The sequence below is a fragment of the Podarcis erhardii genome (genome assembly GCF_964252035.2).
Source record: "Podarcis erhardii genome assembly, chromosome: 1".
Lineage (NCBI taxonomy): Eukaryota > Metazoa > Chordata > Lepidosauria > Squamata > Lacertidae > Podarcis > Podarcis erhardii.
The window spans coordinates 10,434,188-10,460,719 of NC_138497.1; the positions used below are offsets into that span (position 1 = coordinate 10,434,188).

Here is a 26,532-nt window from a genome sequence, read left to right on the forward strand (position 1 = left end):
GCCACCAGAAATCTCTTCCTAATGCTTAGTGGGAATCTCCTTTCTTGTAATTTGAACTCATCGATTTGGGTCCTACCCTCTGTAGTAGCAGAAAACAAGCTTGCTCCATCTTCTATGTGGCAGCCCTAGAGATATTTGAAGATGGCTGTCATGTCACTTCTCAGTCTCCTCTTCTCCAGGCATTTAGCCTGGTGTATCCAACTCCCTCGGTCATTTCTCATGAGGCTTGGTTTCCAGGCCCTTGATCATCTTGTTTGTCATCATATCAATTGCTCTGCTCACAATCACCTCTGGCCCTGACCATTCATTGGCTTGTACCCCGCCTCAGAAAGTGGCCTAAAGGTTCTCCATCCCTGTTTTAGACCATTGCAGAAGCTTCTGGCTTTGCCAGAGTTCTGAATAAACAGGGAGATTCAATTCTGCCCTTTGACCACCATTACAGAGTATACTTAGAAGCGAGGTGTGCTTGTTCTCCTCTTGCCGTTAGAGATAACAAAGGAAACAGACTGTGGAGACAGATAGGCAAGTCTGTGGAAGGATGGGATGGGAGGAGAGGATAAATTAATATTTTCCACCATGCTGTCATAACTCTATTTCATTATGATTAAGGATCGGAGCATGTGGAAAACAGAACAATAGCAGGTTCCCGTTAATAATGCCTCTTAGAGGTCATTTGTTTAAAAGGTCACTTGTGAATGTGTGTAGTGAATCAAGCGATGTGTGTAGTGAATCAAGCGATGGCAAACCAATGTGTGTAGTGAATCAAGCGATGGCAAACCAGTTATATTTCTACTCACTAGCTATTCTGATTGACCATATCCCCACCCCTAATAGTATGCAAATAGCCCTGTAGGATCAGACCAAAGGCCATATCTAGTCCAGCATGGTGTCTCTCACAGAGGCCAACCAGATGTCCCTAGGAAGCCAACAAGGAAGACATGAAGGCAATAGCCCACTCCCATAAGACTCCATCACGTTGTATCTGATCCTGGAAGCAGCATATAGCCATTGTGTCTGGTGGCTGCTGAAAGAGGAAGGTGTCCTCTTATGAGGAACGGTTGACAGATTTGGGTATGTTGAGCCTAGAGAAGAGGAGACCAAGAGAAGAAAAGATAGCCATACAGAGAGCCATACAGAGTTGGGTATGTTGAGCCTAGAGAAGAGGAGACCAAGAGAAGAAATGATAGCCATCTTCAACTAGCTCTAGGGCTGTCACATGGAAGGAGGGAGCAAGCTTGTTTTCTGCTGCTTCAGAGGGTAGGACACAAATCAATGGATTCAAGAAAGCAGATTCCCACTAAATTTTAGGAAGAGCTTTCTGGTGGTTTTCTTCTTTGGGGATCACTCACAGCCGAGTAAGATGGTCTTCCATGAACAAGGTCTTAACAGTGAGTCCATAAGTGACTGTGGAGGCTAATTCTGGATCCACACATCCTTCCCCAGTGGGGACATAGGTTTCTGGGCACAAGTTGATCCCGGTGAGGATTTGCCAAGCATGTCTTCCTATTAGCACGTTTCTCCCTTGTGTCCTGAGTTTGAGTGTCTTCAAAGCCCATGACACCTTTGGTAAAGGCTCTTCTCCAACTGGAGTGCTCACAGGCCAGTGTTTCCCAATGGTTGGTGTTTATATTACCTTTTTTTTTTAGATTTCCCTTGAAAGAGTCTTTAAACCTCTTTTGTTGACCACCAGCACTACACTTTCCATTTTTAAGTTAGGAATAGAGTAGTTGCTTTGGAAGATAACAATCAGGCATCCGGACAACGTGTTCAGTCCAACGAGGTTGATGTTGAAGAATCATTGCTTTGACACTGGTGATCTTTGCTTCTTCCAGTACACTGGTATTAGCTCGCCTGTCATCTCAATTGATGGTTTTTTAAACTGAGGTTTTTTAAACAGAGGTTGGATGGTCATCTGCCAGGGATTCTTTAGTTGAGATTCCTGCCTTCCAGGGGTTGGACTAGAAGACCCTCAGGTTCCCTTCCAACTCTTCAATTCTACGATTCTATGATATAGACATTATATTTGTTGCAATGAGCTGGTTAGGGCTGATGGGCATTGTAAGCTGGAACAGCAGGAGAGCAGCAGCTTTGGTAAAGCTGTGCTATTTACTGATGGTGATCGTGTGTGTTTGTTGGATCAGCACAGCCACTGCATTTTCGGTCTCCTCTTGGACATGGCTATGGACTCTCCTTCAGCTTCACCACACCTTAAAATTCACCACTCTGCCGTCAAACATGAAAGAGCGCTCCCCCAAGTGCTTCACTTATCCAGTTATTGGGAAGTAAATGCTGCTCTAATCCTCCAGGACAAATAAGTCTGTGCATTGAATTAATGAGTTATTCTTGGCACGTCAAGGCAACTCTATCCCAGAGCATGTCAAGAAACCTGCATGTGTTCTAGGAAACGTGAGCCAATTGCTGCCAGAGACTTCATCACAATCGCAAAACCCCTGAGCACATGACAATATAGATTTATGGTGTGTTTCCTGAAGCTGCGGAAGTATTGTGGTCCTTGGGGTTACAGTACAGTGGAATCTCGGCTATTATTTTGGCCAGCCCAAGCAGATGACAATTCCTTACTTGCTTTCCAAGTTTTCATTCTCCCTAATGGAAATAGGGGCTACCCAGAGCCTTTGTCCCAAATCCACTATAACTGTGTATGAAAGATAAATAATTTGTCTGTTTGTTTGCATTTCTATCTTACCTTTTCCTCCAAGGAGCTTCCTGTGAGGCAGGTTAGGCAAGAGACATTGGCTGGCCCAAGCATAGGAGCCAACTCCTAGGGACTGAGGTCCCTTCACCACCACCCCCATAAAATATTTGAAGGGGCTTGTCACCCCCACCACCCGTTGATGGGCATTGCCATTCAAATGGTGTGCATCTGCTACATCATGTGATCGATTATGCGAGGCGGGGCTTACCTGACCCTGTTCCCAATATTTTATTCAAGTTGGCACCCTTGGACCCAACTGAATTTCTTGGCCAAGTGGGGATTTCAACCATGCTGTCCCAGGTTCTTGTCTGATGTTCTAACCACCAAGTCACACTGGCTGTATTCAACAAGGATGGCACTGAACAAAATAAGGCCACTATCCTAAACACATTGACTAGGAAGTGAACACAGTGGAACTTACTCCTGAGTAAGCTTACACAGCACTGACCAGCTAAATAAGTTCATAATTCCAGCCAGCCAGCCAGCCAGCCAGCCAGCCATTTCATGTGTGTTTAACAGGTATCTATTTTCTCACTGTAATGTGCTAGTTCCATCTTGCCCAGAATCCATGGGAAGCCCACAACCAGGACATGAGTCCAATAGCACTCTCCCCACTTGCTATGCCCTATGGATCTGGAAGTAGTACAAAGCCACCCTGGCACCTACAGCCCTATAAATCCTATATCCATAGTACAAAATCCAGAGGGCCAATTTAAATTTCTTTCAAAGTTTCTAGACCTCATTGGGGCAAATATACACTCAAAAGCAAGTTGGCACCACCTAGTGACACTGCAGAAGCTACAGAAAGGCTCAGCTTCATGTGGGGAAGGAAAGCATCAGAAGTCAGAATCAATGGCTACTAGTCATGATGGCTATGCTCCACAGGAGGCCAGAGTGTTCTTGTGCTCATATTTTGCTCCCTGGTTTCCTATACACATCTATCTGGCCACTGTGAGAAGAGGACATTGGACTAGATGGGCCATGGGGCCTGATCTCAGCAGCCCAAAACGCCAGTGTTATTCTAGGCTATATTAACAGAATTAGATCAAGGGAAGTCATAGTCCTGCTGTATTCTGCAGTGGTCAGAACACACCTGGAATACTGTGTCCGATTCTGGGCACCACAATTTAAGAAGGATGTGGGCAAGCTAGAAAGTGTGCAGAGGAAGGTGACCAAGATGATCAAGGGTCTGGAACCAAGCTTTATGAGGAGCGTTTGAAGGAGCTCAATATGTTTAGCCTGGAAAAGAAGAGACTGAGAGGAGATATGATGTTGTTGTTTAGTCGTTTAGTCGTGTCCGACTCTTCGTGACCCCATGGACCAGAGCACGCCAGGCACTCCTGTCTTCCACTGCCTCCCGCAGTTTGGTCAGACTCATGCTGGTAGCTTCGAGAACACTGTCCAACCATCTCATCCTCTGTCGTCCCCTTCTCCTTGTGCCCTCCATCTTTCCCAACATCAGGGTCTTTTCCAGGGAGTCTTCTCTTCTCGTGAGGTGGCCAAAGTATCGGAGCCTCAGCTTCATGATCTGTCCTTCCAGTGAGCACTCAGGGCTGATTTCCTTAAGAATGGAGAGGTTTGATCTTCTTGCAGTCCATGGGGCTCTCAAGAGTCTCCTCCAGCACCATAATTCAAAAGCATCGATTCTTCGGCAATCAGCCTTCTTTATGGTCCAGCTCTCACCATCTTCAAATATCATAGAATCATAGAATCATAGAATCATAGAGTTGGAAGAGACCACAAGGGCCATCAAGTCCAACCCCCTGCCAAGCCGGAAACACCATCAGAGCACTCCTGACATATGGTTGTCAAGCCTCTGCTTAAAGACCTCCAAAGAAGGAGACTCCACCACACTCCTTGGCAGCAAATTCCACTGTCGAACAGCTCTTACTGTCTCTTACTGTCTCTTACTGTCTCTTACTGTCTCTTACTGTCACTGTTGAGCAGCTCTTACTGTACTTGAGATAGTGCTGTCTTACTATCTCAAGGGCTGTCACATGGAAGAGGGAATGAGTTTGTCCTCTCTTGCTTTGGAGGGCAGGACCTGAATCAATGGTCTCAAGAAAGGAGATTTCAACTAAACATTAGGAAGAACGTTCTGACAGTAAGAGGTGTTCAGCAGTGGAACAGACTCCCATGAGAAGTGGTGGCCTCTCCTTCACTGGAGGTTTTTATGCAGAGGTTGGACAGCCATCTGTCATGGATGCTTTACTTGAAATTCCTGCATTGCAGGGGGCTGGACTAGGTGACCCTCAGGTTCCCTTCCAACTCTACGATTCTATGATCCAGTAGGCTATGCTTTTGTTCTTAACTCTGCAGAACCACTTCTTCTCCACCCAGGCCATAATGGCTATTGGAAGCTGTGCTGATGCCTTCTAATTCTGTTTTATTTGTTTTGCTCTTCTTGGCCAAGAATATGCAATCGGAATACATGCAGCCCCAGCTACTGCTTCTTAACGGGGACCGATCCATCTCACTTTAAGGCTCTATCAATAGGACTGGAGACAGGTGGACAGACTTAAGGCTCAGCAGGTTTCCCTGCTAACAAAGCCGCCTGGACCTTTGCCAGCAGCAGGGAGGCAGACAGACAGATCACCCCATACAGATCTGAACATGAAAAGCTAGAGCGAATTATCTGCCTGTCCATCTACCCCAGGCCTGTCAAGCCCACAGCCCCAGAGGTATAGCACAGGGCTGCAGAAACAGGGATTTCCAAACACCTACTGCACTGAGCTTTCAGAGATACCATGTGAATACACGGTCACGAGTCACGTGACCCGTGCAAGATCGTGGACCAGAAAGAGGGTGTTTTCAGGGCAAGATCTCAGCTCAAAATTGGGAGAGAGCAAGGCACCCCAAATGGGCCGTTGACGGGGACCTTAACCCCATTTACTTGGGCATAAAGATGGAAGGGGAATTTGATCCAATTCACATTTAAAGAATATATTGGATGGTGTTCGATTAAGTTTTACTCAGAGTAGAACTACTGACATTGTGGTTCGAGGACCCGATCCCCACGTAGTGGAATGAAAACACAAGGACACGTGATATAAGGTTAATGGGCAGGGAAAGGCCACAACTTTATTGATTACAGCAAGTGAAAAGGTATTGGCTTAGGCATTGGATTATGTCAGCTGACTCCACCCCCTCAGAGAGGGGTGAGTCTAAAACAGGGGGGTTTATTCACCAGTAGGTGAAGCCTGTTGATGCTAATCCAACTATAAGCTCTCCCCTGATGTCACCAAGGGTCGTGCCATAGCCTCCCGCCACACAGGCATCAGACAGAATACACGACCGCCGGATTCCTTTAACGGAATACAGTGGTGCCTCGCAAGACGAAAAGAATCCGTTCCGCAATTCTCTTCGTCTAGCAGTTTTTTCGTCTTGCGAGGCATTCGTCTTGCGGGGCACCACTGTACCCAAAATTGAAGGCGCAGGCGATGGCCACACCTAGCCCTTTGACACACCACAACACATTATTCCAATGCCTAACCTACCCACCAATACCAAGAAAGTTGTGACGATTGCTACAAGGTAGGCGAAAAAAACAAAAAGCCTAATGCCAAATGGAAAAATTTCTACCAGGCCCCCCGGACAACCAGGGAGACCAACCTAAGGTCCATAGCAAGGCCAAAAGAAAACTGAGACCCTGAGCTCTAAGGGAGTGGAGGGTGGGTGACTCGCGATGGGACGATGAAAAGTGAGGCCGGAAGGCTGGTGCCGCAGCAATTTAGGCTGCTAAACACGCCCCCTCGCAGCCACCTGGTTGGGTACCTGCCCGTGGGCGTGGGCGCCAGCCAGGTGAGTGGGAGGCAGAGGGCTAATCATCATCACCATCATCATCTATGCTGATCATGCTATGAAAAGAATATGTGCTGCAACCAGTTCATAATTGTATTAAACTTCCTGCTTTCTTCTGTGATCGTGCAATTGTCCATTATTTCCGAGTCAGGAATTCTCCATTCAGAGCAGATAAAATAATAATAATAATAATAATAATAATAATAATAATAATGCATTTGCCACAATTCTTATTTCAAACAACAGAGTATCAAGTACAAAACAAATATTCATCGTGTACATTGAGAAGGGAGGCCTGTAGCTGGCCCACATTTTCAACATGGAACAGAGAATGAGCAAAGATGCGTTTGTAACATCAGGCAGGAAAAACCATCTCCAGCCTTTGATTTAAATCCCCAAAGCTCACAATGACCGGATATTAAAAACCAAAGGCCAACCCTTTGTTTTAACCTGAGCATGAGGTTATATTTACAGGAAATACTTTACTGTTATTGATTTCATTCACTATTTCCCATCGCAGTATTTCTGCCTGGCTGAAAAATGAGGAAAGGAGGGGTTTCACTGAGGCTCAGATCCTTCAAACAGGTCTCTTAACAAAAGCAGAGGCACCGTTGCTTTGCATACCCCTCGTTTGCACCCAGCTCATGGACTCAGGGGATGTATTTGAGTGGTGGGCACTTATGTTATCCCTGCCAGATGATTTGCCCTTCCTCCTTCAGAGGTCTTCAGTAACTCCCTCAACCATTCCTCATAAGGCTTGGGATGTATCTACACTCATGGTTTTTAACATTAAGGAAGGGTTAAGGAACTCTGCAGTTCAGTTTACCCAATTTTTGTTTTGAACTATGGGGGGAAACCGCTGTGGTTGACATGTGCCCCTGACCCATTTGAAAAACAGCAAGAGTCTTGGGGTACTTGTAGGAGTCCTGCAGTGATTTCATGCTCTTTATTGCAGCTTGTAAAACCGAGATTAAATTTCCCCACAAACCTCAGGCTTTTATATACATTATTTACACAATGAGTCCCATCTGATTGGCTGATTCAGCTTCCCTCCTGGAGCCTGATTGGTCTTCTCCTGCAAGCCAATCAGTTGTTGCATTCTAGGATCCTACCTGCCTATTGTTCTAGGATCCAAGCTTAGTACATAACAATTTATGATGAACTTTTCGGGTTTTATGGAAGCGACTATCATTTGTTATTATTTTTATCATAAGCTCAGCCAAATATAATATGTTTAAGTTGAAGAATGACAATGGGAGAGTGTGGTAGATCACTTCCAGTTTTTTATATTGGATGGTAGATCTCAGGCTACTTGTGCTTGGAAGATGCCTGCTCTAGGCCATGCATAATTCTATATACCTCTATGATGTGTCTGTTAGAATTCCTGCTTCATGATTGCAGTCATGGGATTTTTGTCTATCATGTGACGGTGTATGTTTTGACTCACAGAGTGGAAAGTGACGGAGACAGGATGTCTGTGTTACTGTGTTCCGTGAAGTGGGACTATTGTCCTTTGTTCTTTCTCTCTTTGCTGTCTGATGCTAGAGAGAGGGGGAGCCATGTTGCAGTGCTCTGTGTGTGTTTATATGTAAATAAAGTAGATTAGCCAAAATGCTGAGTTGCTGAGGTCTGTCACGCATGATGCGCAAACTCTGCGGATCCCTAAGTGTGCCGGTGTCGGTTGGCATCGGTCGCTGTGATGTTCAGGCTGAAGAAAGCTTTTGAAGCTCCCAAACAATCGACCAGGAGGGAGAGAACATGCCAGTCGGGCATTTGTCTCTGCCAGGGTCCTACTCGAGTGTAGGCAGAACTCCTAACAGTGTCCCCATTGCATACCTTTTCTCCAAACTAAAAAGCCTTTTATCTGATGCTTCATCCACCCGATCTAACCGAGATGGTTGTGTGGTTGTGTTCCCCTCCTCTCCCATACTGCACATTTCCTTCCATACATGCTGTGCATTGTGCATTGCATTTGTCATTGTCAAAACTCACTTCCCTGTTCCCCACCCAAGCTCTGTGCTCTGTCAAGGCCATTTTGAATCCTGGCGTCTAATAGAGACATGGGTGGCAAGGAGCACTAACGTTGATGCGGACAAATCTGAACTATGAAATGAGGAGCTTAGCAGGGGTCATGGAACCTCATCTGAAATGGCCCTCGGTTTCGGAGGAGGCATAATTAAAAATGCCGTCTTCCCATCTTTCACATTGTGCAATGGCTGCAAACTTTAACCAGCCTAATTGACAGACACCAGGTTAATGAGCAGCGGCAATTTTTAATCGGCAGGGCTAAGCAGCAAGGGCGCAACTTGTTTATTTTTTGCTCTAATTGGTTTGGCTGTATTGCTATTTATTATTATTTTGGGTAATATTTAGGTGACATTCATCCAAGTTAATTTGAAATACATGTTTATTCTTTTAAAAGTTAATGGTTAATCTACATGAAACTCTAATTGGTAATAGTATATTTATTTCAGTCAGTGACCAGCAGAAAAGGTAGGAAGAAAACAGAATACATAAAACACAATATAATGCATTACATTCAATATTGAATATACAATTAAAAACCATGTAGAAATGATATGCTAAAATGATGAAGAGCAGTGTAAGGTGTTAATAAATTTAAAGTTAAATAAGATCTAACTGGTAGATAGTCTGCATAGACATGTAGAAACCTGCCTTTCAGTGGGGTGGGGAATTGATTCAGCTCACATTTACAGGCAGAAATATATAATTTCCCCTTTCGAAAGCAAAATGAGAACCGAAACACAGCAATCTTTCAAAATTCACACTTCCCTGAATTTTGCATTGCTCCAGTCATGTAATGTATGCAAAAAAATGCATCAACTAAAGTGTTTGATGAAAGTAAGATTAAAAATTCACTCCATTAGGCAAAACTGCATATTAAAATGTGTATGTTCAGAGAAATTCACACAGAAATGCTGATGAATTTTCATGAGGACTTAAAAAAACAACCCAAAAACCTGTGAACTAGTGTGGAGAACTGAACTGAAGATCGGAAAAATCAGAAACCAAAACTGACATATCTTTCCATCCCTACAAATCAGACCACTGGTCCTTCCAGCTCAGTAATGTCAACACTGACCAGCAGCATTTCTGCAGGGTTTTAGGCAAGAGCTTTTCCCAGCCCAATACAAAGCAAAAGGGCCAGCAATTGAACCTGTAACTTTCTTTGTGCAAAGCAGGATGCCCAACTCCCAAGAGACTGTGATCTGCTCACGGAGCAGAGTTCAGGTCAAAGTTGTTGAGCTTCTTCTTTGGGGGGAGCCAGCAGTGATCTACCACAGACGTCCAGTGATTTGCCGGTGGATCACGATCTACCTGTTGGACGTGCCTGTTCTAACACAAAGCCACAACTCTCCTCACCTGTCAGGGACTGTGCTGAGGAGCGCTGCGCTGAGGAGAAATGGTAGGAGCCTTCCCCTGCTCCTGAACCTTCCCAGAAGCAGGACGACAGTATCGATTTGGAAGAGTGGTTTGCAGAGGGGCATAGTTCAGAAGGCAGAAGCTGGGAAATACTGGGTGGGGAACAGCTAGGAGAAGGAACACTGGAAGAGAGAGGGTTAACAGATTCACAGTCATTGGACAGCATTCCTCCACCGCCCTCCCCAAAGTCAAGAAGAGCTCAGAAAGTCTCAGAACAGAAAGTGCAGAGGGTACAAACTCAGATTACAAGACGTAGGAGTGACGAAGATTAATAGGGATGGAGGGGTGTAAGCCTTTGCTGAGAGCACCACCATTTCCTAGGGAGACGTGTTCTTTTATCTCTCACTGTGATTATTAAAGAATCTAACTAGTAAGGCGTTCCTTTCGTTTGATTTTCTTATTTACTGCCACGGGGGAGGAAGCTGAGTCTCCGCAGCCTGACATCACCTTACCTTTCTGCATATTCATTTCACAATTTAATCTATTGGTGACTCTGCATTAGCAATACCATTAGGTACCTTTTCAGTGCCCAGGTACAAGGGGAAAGAAATTCAGGGAGGTTTGGGCTGGGTCTACACTGAAGGCACCCACTCAATTCAGAACCCTGATCATGCCGTGTTCTAAATTCCTACATGCATACTCTCCAACATTTCTCCGATGAAAACAGGGACACCAGGAAGCTTCTCCTACCATCCCTGACCATTGAGCATGCTGACCAGGACTGGTGGGAACTGTCACGCAACATATTGCTGGGCACCAGGCTGAGGGTAAGCTGTTCTACACGGCCTCTCCTTCTCCAAATGCTAGTCCAGCCTCCTTTAAAGGTAAAGGTACCCCTGCCCGTCAGGGCCAGTCATGACCGACTCTAGGGTTGCGCGCTCATCTCGCTCAAGAGGCTGGGAGCCGGCGCTGTCCGAGGACACTTCCAGGTCACGTGGCCAGCGTGACAAAGCTGCATCTGGCGAGCCAGCACCAGCGCCGCACACGGAAACGCCGTTTACCTTCCCGCTACAAAGCGGTCCCTATTTATCTACTTGCACTTAGGGGTGCTTTCAAACTGCTAGGTGGGCAGGAGCTGGGACCGAATGACGGGAGCTCACCCTGTTGCGCGGGGATTCGAACCGCCGACCTTTCGATCAGCGAGTCCTAGGCACTGTGGTTTAACCCACAGCACCACCCATGGTCTCCTTTATGCAAAGGCAAAGCATGAAAGTGTTTGGTGCGAAAGAAGCTTTCAGAAATCGAGGATGCCCTGGAGAGATGTCTGGAAAGAAGGGCACCTATTAGGCTCGGTGGAGCTGTCCTGCTCCAGAATAACGGAGAAAGCTTTAGCATGATTGATGCTTCTGAAAAGTAAGGAATAGTTTGGCAATGCTACTTACAAAGCAAGCCAAGAAATTAAGTTGCTCGTTGCCATTCCACTTTCCCGTTCGAGGGAGCTGAAATTAGAGATGGGCAAACAGCCCGCGCCGTGATTTGCGACGAATTTGGGGAAAGAAAGAAAACTGGTTCATTTGAAAAAGGTACTAGGGACTCCAACGTGGACTCAACTGTTGCATTAGGACCATTTAAGAGAGGCCTGGAGTCTTAGCTCCAAGACAATGACCTCATTGCCAGATGGCAAGGACATCAGGCCTTGGACACCAATTTATTTTTATTGCTCGGTTTCAGGGGCGGCCCATCGATGCATATCCCCCCGGGCGGCTTGCGGGGCTAAGAAAAATAAATGAACGCAATGTGGGAAATGTGAAGGTATAACTATACACATCAGGAACATAGCATGAAACTTTGGCAGGGAGAATTAGTGCAATCAGCGAGTGGCTCAATAAAATTCAGCAGCAGTGAAAGGTTATAAAGAAAACAGGAAAGACCCATAGGAGGGTATCGCTGTGGCAGCTATGTTTGCCCTTCTGAGGGCTGTGTGGCTGCAGACCCGTGCCAGCAGTCTGACCTCAGTGGTCCTGCCTCTGGCATCATGTATTCGGCTTACCCTGTTGCTGCCATCTGCCCGTTATGGGGATAGAGGATTCAGGGACGTCTTAGCCATAGAGGCTAGTGGTGCGGGGCGCCAGGGCGCCAAGTTCTGGAGGGCGCCAGGGAAGAGGCGGAGGCTGGACGTGGCACCTCCTGGCATCAGCTTGCCGACCTCGCCCGCCTCTGCCATGCCGTGCCAAAGCAGCACAGCGCCTGGAGCCTCCGTCTGCCAGTGGCGTAGCGTGGGGGTGCAGGGGGGGCCAGCCGCACCGGGCGCAACATTTGGGGGGGGTGCTCGCACTCGCAGCTCTCTGCCCCTACCTGGCTCACTCACTCTCTCTCACTGCAATGCTGGCTGTGCGAATCTGATCCGAGCTGCCGGGTCGCCGCCCACTGTGGAGGGGGAGGGTGCCAGGCATGCGGTGCGGTGCGGAGCGGAGTGAGCGCGAGGGAGGGACTTTCTGGGGGAGGGACAGTGCAGCGGCCGCCCAGCGCAGCACTGAGTGCGGGAGAGAACCACACCCGACCAGCCCAGGCAGCAGCAAGAAGAAGCTGGCAGCGGCAGCAGGTTAGGGGTTAGGGGCGCAAATTACTTGCCTTGCCCCGGGTGCTAACAACCCACGCTACGCCGCTGCCGTCTGCCATGGCCATCGTGGCACAAAATGGCCAGCTGAGCCAGGAGGCGCCGCGTCCAGCCTCTGCCTCTTCCCCGCCAAAGGAGACATCCTCCAGCCGCTGCCTGCCTCCTGCCGCCCCACCAGCAGCCCCGTCCTCCCTAAAAAATCTCTGACAACTCTGAGAAACGAGGGGGGGGTGCCGGAGGGAGCTTTGCACCACGGCACCGGATATGCTTAAGACGGCCCTGAGAGGGTTGGATTAGCTCTGTGCCTGCACCATACGCTGCAAGTGTCCCTATTTTCCAGGGACAGTCCCAGAATCACAGAAGCCACCCCAGTTTCTGATTTGATCCCGGAACATCCTGGTTTTCCTTTTTCCTCCCCTCCACATCTCAGAGAGCAATTAAAAGTGCTGCGACGGTGTGTAGGTGCAAAACTGGAGTCCTGTTGATACTGAAAATAAAATTGTTGTGCCAAATGAAGGAAGTGGTGAAGCTGGCAGGCAACTTCCTATGATTTTGAAGGGGAAAGGTCATCAATCCACTTTTAATTCTTTAATTGCAATGCTTCAGCAGCCAGCCATTTCTTAAGAAACACATGGAGTGTTTATTCCAATGAAGCCTTACACTTTCTACTCAAAAGTAAGTCCCACTGTATTCCATGGAACTTACTCCCAGGTAACTGGGTAAAGACTTTGCAGCTTACACGGCAATGCAAAACATTTTTACACGGAACTAAGTCACACTAAGTTCATTAGGATTTCCTCTCTGGTACGTTCCTGATTATTCTCAAAGTTTCCATTGTTAATTATTATTATTCTTATTATTATCAGTGCTTTTTTCTGGGGGGTGGGCACAGGAGTATGCATACCGCTAAACATTTTGTAAGTCTTTGTACTTTTGTCCATTTACTGTATTTATTTTTCCTGATTTAAACTATAAAATGGTGGTTTTCTTGAGCCAAAATGAGAGTAACCCTAAACATTTTTTAAGGAAAAAAAGCACTGATTATTATTATTATTACCCTGGCAGGGACACAAGGCAGCTTACAGCTAAAATATTGTTTCATTCCATTTATCTGTGGAAGGTGTACATGCTCCCTACCCTTGCATTTTTTTCTTTACAACAACCCTGTGAGGTAGATTCAGCTGAGAGGCTGCAATTGGCTCAATGTGTAGATGTGTATATGATGTCTATTTTTACAGAGAGATCCAACGCAGGAGAAGCTTCCTGGTACAGAATAGAATGTCCCTGTTCTCAGGGTCCCTTCCAATTTTATGATTCTCTGATGTTTTTTGTTCACTATCAATTGGTGTGTTATTTATTTTATGAAATAAATAAATAGATCCTTTTTTTTTACATGAGCTTTCCAAGTTCTGGGTCCTCTTTGGGTACTTTCCCAGCAGTCCTGATGCAGATCTTTTTAACTGGAGCTGCCAGGAATAGAACCGACGACTTTCTGCATGCGAAGCACATGTTCTAACACAGTCAGGAAGGGGAATTTTGTTTCAAGTGGGAATTTTCACCCCTCGTCCCCTTCCTGCCAGGTCGGTTTGGAAGCAGGGAGAGGTCTGCAAATACTCGTCATGACTTTCTTCCATCCTCACGCACAAGCAGAAAGGAACCGCTCTCCTTTCCTGGGTTGTCAGGGGTTGCGGAAGCCAAGGCACACACTGCAGAAATCGAGGGGTTGAAATAATAAACGCTTCCCACTTCAGAGAGGCCCATGTAAGCAACAGCTTGCCAGAGTGATGAAGCGGCTCTTCGAAACGCAGCTTAGGCGGCGTTCTGCAAAGATATGGGAATATAAATCTAACCCTGTCAATCAGCGCCGTCCTCCGTGTTTTCACCAGGCCATATTCGGCTCCCACCTTGTACAGAGAGGTTGTCAGAACGCTCTTGTTCTATTTATCTTCCTAACTTTGCCTCCCCTCGCTGCTTAAAGGACAGATTTGTTGTACATTGAATTCCTATTACCAGCTTGTCAACCTCTGGCAGATAAGGGTTTGGAAGAATCGTCCCCCGAGGGGAAAGGCTGTTCATTAACTGTCTGCCGGGGACTTTTGTGCATCTTTATCAGGACCTGCTTGCATTGGCCCTTGACTTAATAAATAGCCGCGGAGCTGTCGATAGCAACTGGATTTCCTGACAGGCCAGAGGTAGTGGCAGATATGAAAATGATCAATCCGTCCTCTCAGCTGCTCTGTTGCCTTGCCAGATGCTTTCACGTCTCACCAAGAGCCTCCAAAACTGCATGGGTGGGATCCAGCAATACCATATCATTCTACAGTGGGGGCCCCCAGAAAACAAGTGAAATGGACTTTTAATAATAAATTACACCTGGGAGGGGAGGAGTGGTGTTAAATGATAAATGAGATTAGTCAGGCAAAAAGAAATCAGCACCTGGTAGTTCATGCCACAGGTAGATGAACAGAGAGATCAAGCCTAATCCATCACAGTTATTATTTTTGCATGGAAGAAGAGTGGACTAGTTCTCTACCGACTTCCAGGCAAACTTCCAGATAGCTTCATTAGACAGGAAACCTGCTGAGCTGTCAATCTGCCTGCCTTCCTCCGGCTGTTATTGACGCAGCTTTAAAGTGAGATGGATGCGGCACAGAATTTGGACCTCGTTATGGTGCAATGGTTAAAAGTTCTTGGTGCATTTTATTCGTTCGCCAGCAAAACCCCTGACTTTGTGATGGGCACCATGTTTTGTTGGGAGAAGGATCATTCTGCACGATGCTTTGAGCCCTGCCTGATTCTTGGGTTCCTGTATTGGTGGGGGGAGGGCAGGTTAGAAGATAGGAGAGCAAGCTTGCCCAACCAGTCCCTTTGTCTAGGCAACGATTGTGGCTGGCTAGTTAAGCACCAGGATTGTTGTTGTTTAGTCGTGTCCAACTCTTCGTGACTCTATGGACCAGAGCACACCAAGCACTCCTGTCTTCCACTGCCTCCCGCAGTTTGGTCAAACTCTTGCTGGTAGCTTCGAGAACACTGTCCAACCATCTCGTCCTCTGTTGTCCCCTTCTCCTTGTGCCCTCAATCTTTCCCAACATCAGGGTCTTTTCCAGGGAGTCTTCTCTTCTCATGAGGTGGCCAAAGTATTGGAGCCTCAGCTTCAGGATCTGTCCTTCCAGTGAGCACTCAGGGCTGATTTCCTTCAGAATGGATCGGTTTGATCTTCTTGCAGTCCATGGGACTCTCAAGAGTCTCCTCCACCACCGCAATTCAAAAGCATCAATTCTTCAACAATCAGCCTTCTTTATGGTCCAGCTCTCACTTCCATACATCACTACTGGGAAAACCATAGCTTTAACTATACGGACCTTTGTTGGCAAGGTGATGTCTCTGCTTTTTAAGATGCTGTCTAGGTTTGTCATTGCTTTTCTCCCAAGAAGCAGGCGTCTTTTAATTTCATGGCTGCTGTCACCATCTGCAGTGATCATGGAGCCCAAGAAAGTAAAACCTCTCACTGGCTCCATTTCTTCCCCTTTTATTTGCCAGGAGGTGATGGGATTAGTTGCCATGTTCTTAGTTTTTTGATGTTGAGCTTCAGACCATATTTTGTGCTCTCCTCTTTCACCCTCATTCTTTAATTCCTCCTCACTGCCATCAAGGTTGCGTCATCTGCATATCTGAGGTTGTTGATATTTCTTCCAGCAATCTTAATTCCAGTTTGGGATTTATCCAGCCCAGCCTTTCGCATGATGAATTCTGCATATAAGTTAAATAAGCAGGGGGACAATATACAGCCTTGCCGTACTCCTTTCCCAATTTTGAACCAGTCAGTTGTTCCAGATCCAGTTCTAACTGTAGCTTCTTGTCCCACATAGAGATTTCTCAGGAGACAGATGAGGTGATCAGGAACTCCCATTTCTTTAAGAACTTGCCATAGTTTGCTGTGGTCGACACAGTCAAAGGCTTTTGCATAGTCAATGAAACAGAAGTAGATGTCTTTCTGGGACTCTCTAGCTTTCTCCATGAACAAGCACCAGGATTAGCATATCCAAAGAAGTTGGGTGGGCAGAAGGAAAATAGTGAGATAGTGGGGTTGTGTGAGAGCTGAGCTGGAAGCAGAGACAGAGACATGCTTGCTTTGTGCCAGGGGTGATGTCAGGGACTGGGCAGAAGAGGAATGGTGAAGTCTGCCTTCCCAGCTTGACCCTTCCAGGGAGGAGGAAGAGGAAGACAGTTTAGATTTACAACAGGGGTTTGAGGAAGGTCACAGCTCAGAGGCAGATGAGGGGGGAAGTTGGGAAATCATGGGAGAGGAGGAAGAGGAGGCACCGGGGGGGGGGCAACAGCTGACGGACACACTGTCTTTAGAAGGCATTGCAGACCCCCTCCTCCCAGAACCCAGCGAGCCTTGAAAGTAGGAGAGCAAAGAGCTCAAAAACAGAGGGTATGTAGCAGCACCTGTAGGAGAGACAATGAGATTGATGAATGAGAAAGTGGGAGAGACGGGGGGGGGTGGAGATTCACTCGCACAACGCCATTATCCAAAAGGCTGGGTTCTATAGCCTCTCTGTGTAAAGACTGAAATAAAAAAGGACAGTAAGAAACGTTTCCTTGTCTTTATACTTTCCTGGGCAACCAGCCGGGAGCCGCTGACAGCATCTTGACAGGCACCAACTTCAATAAAATATTGTGGGGGCCCAGGTAAGCCCCGCCTCGCACAATCGATCACATGACGCAGTGCACACACACCATTTGAATGGGAATGCCCATCAACTTTGTGGGGAGCAGCCCCCACAAATACTTTCTTGCTGTGAGCCCCTCCATCTTAGGCTCAGGTTGTATATAAAAAGTTGAAGGGACCCCTGACCATTAGGTCCAGTCACAGACGACTCTGGGGTTGCAGTGCTCATCTCACTTTATTGGCCGAGGGAGCCGGCGTACAGTTTCCGGGTCATGTGGCCAGCATGACTAAGCTGCTTCTGGCGAACCAGAGCAGTGCATGGAAACACCGTTTACCGTCCCGCCAGAGCGGTACCTATTTATCTACTTGCACTTTGACATGCTTTTGAACTACTAGGTTGGCAGGAGCTGGGACTGAGCAATGGGAGCTCACCCCGTCGCGGGGATTCGAACCGCTGACCTTCTGATCGGCAAGTCCTAGGCTCTGTGGTTTAACCCACAGTGCCACCCACGTCCCCAGGTTGTATATATGTGCAAATAAATCCATATATCCACCATCTCAGCTGACCTTCATTCCATGGAAACCAAACTCCTGGTAAGCACCTGGAACTCATGAAGTCTCTCACTGCTCAGGGATTGGGGTGGCGTTTAGCTGTGCATAATGCGCAGACTGGGCACCAGCACCCAACAAATGGGGTGAATGTCAGGGGTCTGCCACTACTACCGTGTTGCTTCTAACTCACCTTTTCTCTAAACTAAAACATCCCAAACGCAGCAACCGTTCCTCATAGAGGAAATAATTATCTTTGCTTTCCTCTCAGCCCACCCTCTTCCTATGATGCACTGGACTACTTGGGGCCCCTTTGTGGGGGGGGGGGATGTTGAATTAGCCAGATGAATCATGTAACGTAAAGCAAGAGCAATTATTTATCTCTGGATCAGAGCAGGCTTGCTCTTGGCCACCACCTGAATGGGAGGCTGCTGAAACGACTGTTTATACTTCCCTGGACTCCTGGGAGGAAGGACATAACACAAACTAAACAAGATTTTCAATAGATGAGTGTTGGGAGACATAAACACATAAAAGAATAGCCATGCTTTGTCCAAAACGAACTCCCAACGTTCTCACTGAGATGGTGGGTTCTGACACAAGGACCAAGACATTGCAAACTATCTTCCACTGGAAAGAAAGAAGAGGAAGGGGGAAACGGATGCCGAATGTACCAAACCCAGACATAACCCAAACACTCCCTCAGTAGGGAAGAGTTGCAACCTAGATCTGGGGTCTTAGAGATGAGTACCCACCAGCCAGGGGTCTCTTCCTAACCCTGCGGAACTTCCTTAGATCTCTTGCTACCCCGAAAGCACCAGCCTGTGAAGTTCATCTCCGCACTGGAGCTAGAATAACAAAAGATGAGCTAAGGGCAACAGATGTCTAATTTTGTTTGGTGGGTGCTTTTCTTCCACCTTCAAAACATCACACGAGTCCATTGTGATGCGAGGATCCCAACCAAATTTAAGCCTGAATCCATGCAGCTACTCTTCCTTTCATCCATCCGTCATCTTCCCTTCTTATCCTGTCTCCCTCTCTTGTCTCTTCCAGTGTCAAAATTTAGGGTCCTGTGCTGTGGGTTAAACCACAGAGCCTAGGATTTGCCGATCAGAAGGTCGGCGGTTCGAATCCCTGTGATGGGGTGAGCTCCCGTTGCTCGGTCCCAGCTCCTGCCAACCTAGCAGTTTGAAAGCATGTCAAAGTGCAAGTAGATAAATAGGTACCACTCTGGCTGGAAGGTAAACGGCGTTTCCGTGCACTGCTCTGGTTCGCCAGAAGCGGCTTAGTCATGCTGGCCACATGACCCGGAAGCTGTACACTGGCTCCCTCGGCCAATAAAATGAGATGAGCACCGCAACCCCAGAGTTGGCCACGACTGTACCTAAAGGTCAGGGGTCTCTTTACCTTTACCTAATGGGCAGGGATAGGTCTAATGTTACTCTACGTCAAGCTCTTATGCCAACGTTTTCTCTAAACCAGTGTTTCCCAAAGTGGGCGCTACCACCCCCTGGGGGGTGCTGGGACGATACAGTGGGGCAGTAGTAGCCTCGGGTGCAATTGGGGGAGGGCGTTGAATAAAAGTAAGGGGGCGGTGGAAGCATAAAGAAAGAAGAATTTTACAAACAACCATTCATACAACGTCTCCCCTGGATCTGGCAGTCATGCTGGAGGTGATGCGTTTTCCTGGGCTTGGCTGAACCCTTTTGGGTGAACCCAGGCCTGGGAACTGGGTCTCAGCTTGCCTGTCTATTTCACCAATGGCAGGGGGACTGTGGCACCGACCCCGACCCTCGAGCGGATTGGACTGAGCTGGCAGGATTTCTGGGGGGCACTGAGTAATTTCCCCCCCCCCTGAAAAGGTGGTGGTAGACCAAATAAGTTTGGGAACCTCTGTTCCAAACTCAAAAAAAGCCCAATTTTTTCATGGGCCCTTATTCTGATCCAACCAGGTTCCGGTAATATATTTCTGTTTTCTCTTTTTTTATATAGTGACTGTGACAGTCGGAGGCAGACAGCATTTGCTTGGACTTTATGACACTGCAGGACAGGTAATCTACTGTCATTTCTGCACGTTATGTCTATCTTTGATGCCGCTGTTCTTCTCACAAAGAACATTTTGTGGTTCTTCTTTGTTCCTTAAGGCAGGCAAAAATGTAAGCTTTTCATTTTTGGTGACTTGCACAAGAGTCACTTCATACACGCAGACACATGGTACAAAAAGCCTTGCAGCACTTTGAAGACTAACCAATTTATTATAACATACGTTTGATGATAAAAACATCATAGGATTATGTTGCATTATATGATGTTCTAAGTAATTTAGTGATATTCATTTAAGAAATTAAAATGATACGAGAAAAAGAAAATCTAACAAATTTATTACAGCATAAGGTAGGGCTGCCATATTTCAAAAAGTGATAATCCGGGCAGAAAAGTGGTTTAGATTTTTTTTTTGGCAGAGTTATTTAGCTTTTTTGGTAGGGGCGAAAAGTTGTTGAGCAAAATTTTTGAGGAAAGATGGCAAAAACGACACTGCTGATATGGATTGCCATTTGTCCGGATTTTCATGATGCCGATTTCCGCACTGCTGCCAACTGCAGTATTCCTGGTATGTCTGGGAAATCCTGGACGTATGGCAATCCTAGCGTGAGGTTTCATGGACTAGAGTCTGCTTCATCAGATGCCTGTAAAGACTCTCCTCCCTGCAAGAGAGGGGAGTGGTTGTGGGCGGGAGCCCGAGCTCTGCCCCTAGTAGGGGGCGTTAGCCCCCTGCCTCCTCCATTCACCTGGCTGGCGCCCACGCCCCTCGGCAGGCACCCAACCAGGTGCCTCCGAGGGGGCGGTTACAGCAGCCTTTTGCTGCAGCACCAGCCTCTCCTCGGCCTCATTCTTCGCTGTCGTCTCATCACGAGTCACCCACCCTCCACTCCCTTTGAGCTCAGGGTCTTAGTTCCTTGGCCTTGCTATGGACCTTAGGTTGGTCGCCCTGGTTGTCCAGGGGGCCTGGTAGGAATTTTTCCATTTGGCATTAGGCTTTTTGGTTTTTTCGCCTACCTCGTAGCAATCGTCACAACTTTTGTGGTATTGGTGGGTAGGTTAGGCATTGGAATAATGTGTTGTGGTGTGTCGAAGGGCTAGGTGTGGCCATCGCCTATGCCTTCAATTTTGGGGTATTCCGTTAAAGGAATCTGGCGGTCGTGTACTCTGTCCGATGCCTGCTTGGCGGGAAGCCATGGCACGACCCTCGGTGACATCAGGGGAGAGCTTATAGTTGGATTAGCATCAACAGGCTCCACCTACTGGTGAATAAACCCACCTTGTTTTAGACATCCAATGCCTAAGCCAATACCTTTTCACTTGCTGTAATCAATAAAGTTGTGGCCTTTTCTTGCCCATTAACCTTATATCACGTGTCCTTGCGTATTCATTTCACATTGCGGGGGTCGGGTCCTCGAACCACAACTTATGTCACATTGAAGTTGAAACTCTATATGCACGTAGGAAGCTGCCTAGTGCTGAGTCAGAACATTGATCCCTCTGGCTGAATATTGTCTACACTGACTGGCAGCAGCTGTCCAGAGTTTCAGGCAGGAGGGCATTTTCCAGCCCTTCTTGCAGACGCCAGGGTTTGAACCTGGGACCTTCTACATGCCAAGCAAATGCCCTAACACTGAGCTAGGGTCTCTGCCCCTTACTCTTACATATCTGAGAATAAGCCTTGCTGAATTACTTCTTAGCAAACGTGCATAGGATTGCACAGTACAGAAGCCTATCTTGGTTTTGCCAACTAAGCATGGCCACACCTCTGGAAATGATTATGCAATACTGCCAGCAGCTTACCATGAAAACAGGGTCATAACCCACCCCCTCCCCCAACATTTCTCCAATGAAAATAAAAAGGTAAATGGACCCCTGACCATTAGGTCCAGTCGTGGCCGACTCTGGGGTTGCGGCGCTCATCTCACTTTATTGGCCGAGGGAGCCGGCGTACAGCTTCCAGGTCATGTGGCCAGCATGACTAAGCTGCTTCTGGAGAACCAGAGCAGTGCATGGAAACACCGTTTACCTTCCCACCAGAGTAGTACTTATTTATCTACTTGCACTTTGACGTGCTTTCAAACTGCTAGGTTGGCAGGAGCAGGGACCGAGCAACAGGAGCTCACCCCGTCGCAGGGATTCGAACCACCGACCTTCTGATCGGCAAGTCGTAGGCTCTGTGGTTTAACCCACAGCGCCACCCGCATCCCTCCAATGAGAATAAGGACATCCTATTCCTTATCTTCCAACTTTTCTCAGATGAAAGAGACATCCCCTCTGATGAAAATAAGGAAAAACGGGGTATTCCAGGATCAAATCAGAAACCGAGGCGGCTTCGGTAAATCAGGGACTGTCCCTGGAAAATAGGGACACTTGGAGGGCCGGCAGGGGCCTCTGTCTCGCCTCCCCATCTCCCCTGGGATTTTGCCCTCAGCACAAGAGTCCAAGTGAATTACCCAACCTAGTGTCATGACAGCCAATTATCTCAGAGTCAAGCATTGATGTCGCATCCCATGTCTCCAGCTCTCTTTCTGACATTCTTAATGGTGCCCCAAGCTTCACCTCTCCGAAGCAAATATTGTTCGGAAACTCAAAAGGCTTTGTTGTGAACCTTCTTGCGAGAATCTAGTGCCATCTCGTGGTCACTCTAAGCTATCTGTTTTGCAGTTCGCCACATCAAAAAGTGTACGGTAAAGAATCCCTGACAGATGGCCATCCAACTTATGTTAATAATAATAATAATAATAATAATAATAATAATAATAATAATTTATTTTAAAAATTCCATGAGAAAATAAAGGAAAAGGAAAAGAACAAAACGAAAAGAAAAATTAAAGAAAAATACTTGGAATTGTGATACAATATGGAATACAGGTATATAAGTAATACAGTTATTACAACGAATGAAAAATTACTAATTTGTACATTGCCAGCATTGTCATATTTTCTATCCATCGCTCAAAGAGGGCCATGGTTTTATCTTTCCAATGAATCAATATCAGTCTTTTGGCAGACAGTCAAACCCCACAGTTGGTATATGGTTTAAAATAATCTCACCGCCTGAGAATTTTACATCTTCCCCCCCAAAGCAGGGCTTTTTCTAAGAGAACAAGGGAGGCATTCATGGCGAGTTCTAGATTAGAAAAATAGCACTGCCCCAAAGTAGTATTTATTTCAAACAGCTCTTGCTGTCAGAAACTTCTTCTTAATGTTTAGTGAACTGCGTGCTCCTGGCCCTGAAAGATAATAAGAAAACACCTAGGCAACTCAATAAATTTTGACTTTATCACGTGCAAAAACGGTTGTGTGGATGCTTAGAATCAAAGAATTGGGAGGAATCGGAAGGGACATCTAGTTTGCTGCTCCAAATAACCATTTCACTGCTGTTGTAATGCTCTCATTTAAATTCTTTTGCTGTCTGGCAGGAGGACTACAACCAGCTCAGGCCTCTCTCTTACCCCAACACGGACGTGTTTTTGATCTGTTTCTCCGTGGTGAACCCTGCCTCGTACCACAACGTCCAGGAGGAATGGGTGCCGGAACTGAAAGTCTGCATGCCCCATGTGCCTTATGTTCTGATAGGAACACAGGTAAAGGATGGCTGGGGAGTCTGCAAAACACTGGTCTCGGGTGTGTTCATGCTAACTCAGCCAACTGGAAAAGCTCAGTCGGTAGAGCATGAGGGTCGTCGGTTCGAATCCCATGTTGGGCAAAAGATTCCTGCATTGCAGGGGGCTGGACTAGATCCAGTGTGGTGTAGTGGTTAAGAGCAGTGGACTCATAATCTGGTGAACCGGGTTCACGTCTCTGCTCCTCCACATGCAGCTGCTGGGTGACCTTGGGCTAGTCCATAGCTGTCAACTTACAAATTTGAAAATAAGGGACCAGCAGCCTCGAAAATAAGAGATCAGCAGCCAAAATAAGGGATTTTTCGGACACAGGTATGTTCAGCTTCTGAGCCCCTCCGAGCCAAAGGCAGAAAGCCCAGCCAGTAGCCAAACGAAGCTTCAAGCGGTGGTTCCTACAGCGCAGCAACCCGGCAAAGGGGATGCAGCAAGGAATACCACCGTCACCTCTCCACTGGGAAGCACTGAGCAAAGGCGAGTCCCCAGGCAACGCGGCCGATTTGATCGGCACAAGGCATGCAAGCTCCACCCCCCAGTCGTTCTTAGACTCCTTATTGGGTGAGCAACGCAGCCAAGCAACACAGTTGGAGCCTCCCTCCTCACTGGCCGGCAGGGAGGGAGGGAGGGAGAGGAGCTGCTTCCTTTAAAACCTGGGAAATTTAAGGGACATCATCAATAAGGGACAGCAGCGGGACACAGCACTGGGATAAGGGAGTTTCCCACCAAATAAGGGACGGTTGACAGCTATGGGCTAGTCACACTTCTCTGAAGTCTCTCAGCCTCACTCACCTAACAGAGTGTTTGTTGTAGGGGAGGAAGGGAAAGGAGAATGTTAGCTGCTTTGAGACTCCTTCGGGTAGGGATAAAGGGGGATATCAAATCCAAATTCTTCTTCTTCTTCTTCAGCTCTCCGATTCTACAATTGCAGCTGCCACATGATAGTCTCACTTTGTGACCATTACAATGCCAAATAGTGTGATGATGGGCAGACAGATAGGACTAGGCAGAAGGTTCCTGCTCAGTGAGGGATGCCATAGCTGTGAACAAACCTTTAACTTGGGGGGGGGGATAGACTAATATCTTTATTGAAAGTTCGAAAATACATAACTATATGTGTGCCAAGAGACGCAAACAGAAAAGAGAAAATGAAAGAAAGAAGCAGAACCCGGGCAGAAGGGGAAACAAAGAGGGGGAGCCCAAAGCTGTATATTTTACAAGGTTGTTAATTGTACTTCACCAGATCTGAACCTATTGCAGTATTTGTAAGAATGGATTCCAAATATCATTGAATTTGTCCATCGCAAGTCTGCATTTATATGCAAGTTGTTCATATGTTCCGAGCTTGTATGTGTAAGTCTTCAATGCCCTCGTAGAAGGGAGCCGCATTTTTATTATTCCAATTCATTAATATCAGTCTTTTTGCCGTGGTAAGGGCACAGAGAGTCCACTCCTATTGTAAGGTTTGTAAGGTTCCATGTGCTGAGTATATAATTCAAGAGGATATTTTGCTCTGTAAATGTAAGGTTGCTCTGTACAGTTCTGTTGATAAACAGTTAAAGGTAAAGGTAAAGGAACCCTGACCATTAGGTCCTTTTATGGCCGACTCTGGGGTTGCGGCGCTCATCTTGCTTTATTGGCCGAGGGAGCCGGCGTTTGTCTGCAGACAGCTTCCAGGTCATGTGGCCAGCATGACTAAGCCACTTCTGGTGAACCAGAGCAGTGCACATAAACACAGTTTACCTTCCCGCCAGAGCGGTACCTATTTATCTACTTGCACTTTGACGTGCTTTCAAACTGCTAGGTTGGCAGGAGCAGGGACCGAACAACGGGAGCTCGCCCAGCCGCGGGGATTCGAACTGCCAACCTTCTGATCGGCAAGTCCTAGTCTCTGTGGTTTAACCCACAGCGCCACCCGCATCCCTATCTATAGTTTCAGTTACCTTCTGCCAAAACATCTTTCAATATAGGACAATAAAAAAACACTTTTTTAAGAGAAGCATTATCTGTTGCATCTCCAACAGTTAGAGACCTTAGATAGCCCTTTTTTCTTTTCTTTTTTGAACAAGCCTTAAACTTTACATCTGCTTTAAACTCCTAGATTGACCTACGAGATGATCCAAAAACCTTGACTCGATTGCTCTACATGAAGGAGAAGCCCCTGTCTTACGAACACGGCATCAAACTGGCTAAAGAGGTACTGTTGCTCCCATTAAACCCAAGAGCCAAGACGCCGCATGCAAGAGCACGAAAATCATGCATATCTTGACTGATTGAGCCAGGATTTGATCAGGCAAACTAGAACTACACCTGATTTGGGCCCTGTACCTTCCTTGTAAACTAAGCCAGGCTCATTGTTGTTGTATATACAGTATGTATGTATTTTCCATATTTTTCGCTCCATAAGACGCACCTGACCATAAGACACACGTAGTTTTTAGAGGAGGAAAACATGGGGGGGAATATTCTGAATGAAGGGGAGCCATGGCTACAGTCCGTCCTCCGCGGCTCGCTTTAAAGCAGCAAAGCGGACAGGAGCCGCTTACACGTCCCTCCTCCACACAGCTTTCGCTTCATAAGACACACAGACATTTCCCCTTACTTTTTAGGAGGAAAAAAATGTGTCTTATGGAGCGAAAAATACGGTTTTTTCCCTAGTCCAGGACTCAAGGCAGCTCACACAGATAAAACAGAGCCATATAAAAACCTAGAAAAGACTATCGTTACAATACAAGTTCTTCATAAGTGCCTATACATGCAGATTTTACTTCCACTCTGTCCGTATGAGAAGTCCACAGAAGAGGGGAAAGGATGTTTGATGGCTTTAGGTCAAATAGAACCTCCATGTCCATGGATAGTCTACCTGTGAATACCCATTGCTGGGGAGCAATGGCAGAATATAGATATTTGTCTTCATGCTCTGCTTGAAGGCTACTCCTAGAGGTACCTAGTTTAGCAGCCATGGGATACAGGATGTTGGGCTAGGATGCAAGCTAAAGGATAGATGATAGATAGATAGATAGATAGATAGATAGATAGATAGATAGATAGATAGATAGATAGATAGATAGATAGACATGATAGATAGATAGATAGATGATAGATGATAGATAGATAGATAGATAGATAG

General features: G+C 46.7%; 1 protein-coding gene across 1 annotated transcript in view; it reads left to right on the plus strand.

Moving 5' to 3' along the window:
* The window catches only part of RHOJ (ras homolog family member J), a 56,513-nt gene that overhangs the window by 28,093 nt on the left and 1,888 nt on the right, over positions 1-26,532 (plus strand). Inside the window, exons 2-4 of the mRNA XM_081866479.1 lie at positions 19,732-19,790; positions 23,205-23,369; positions 25,504-25,599. Of these exons, the coding sequence (XP_081722605.1) occupies positions 19,732-19,790; positions 23,205-23,369; positions 25,504-25,599 (320 nt within the window). The remainder of the gene's footprint in view (positions 1-19,731; positions 19,791-23,204; positions 23,370-25,503; positions 25,600-26,532) is intronic.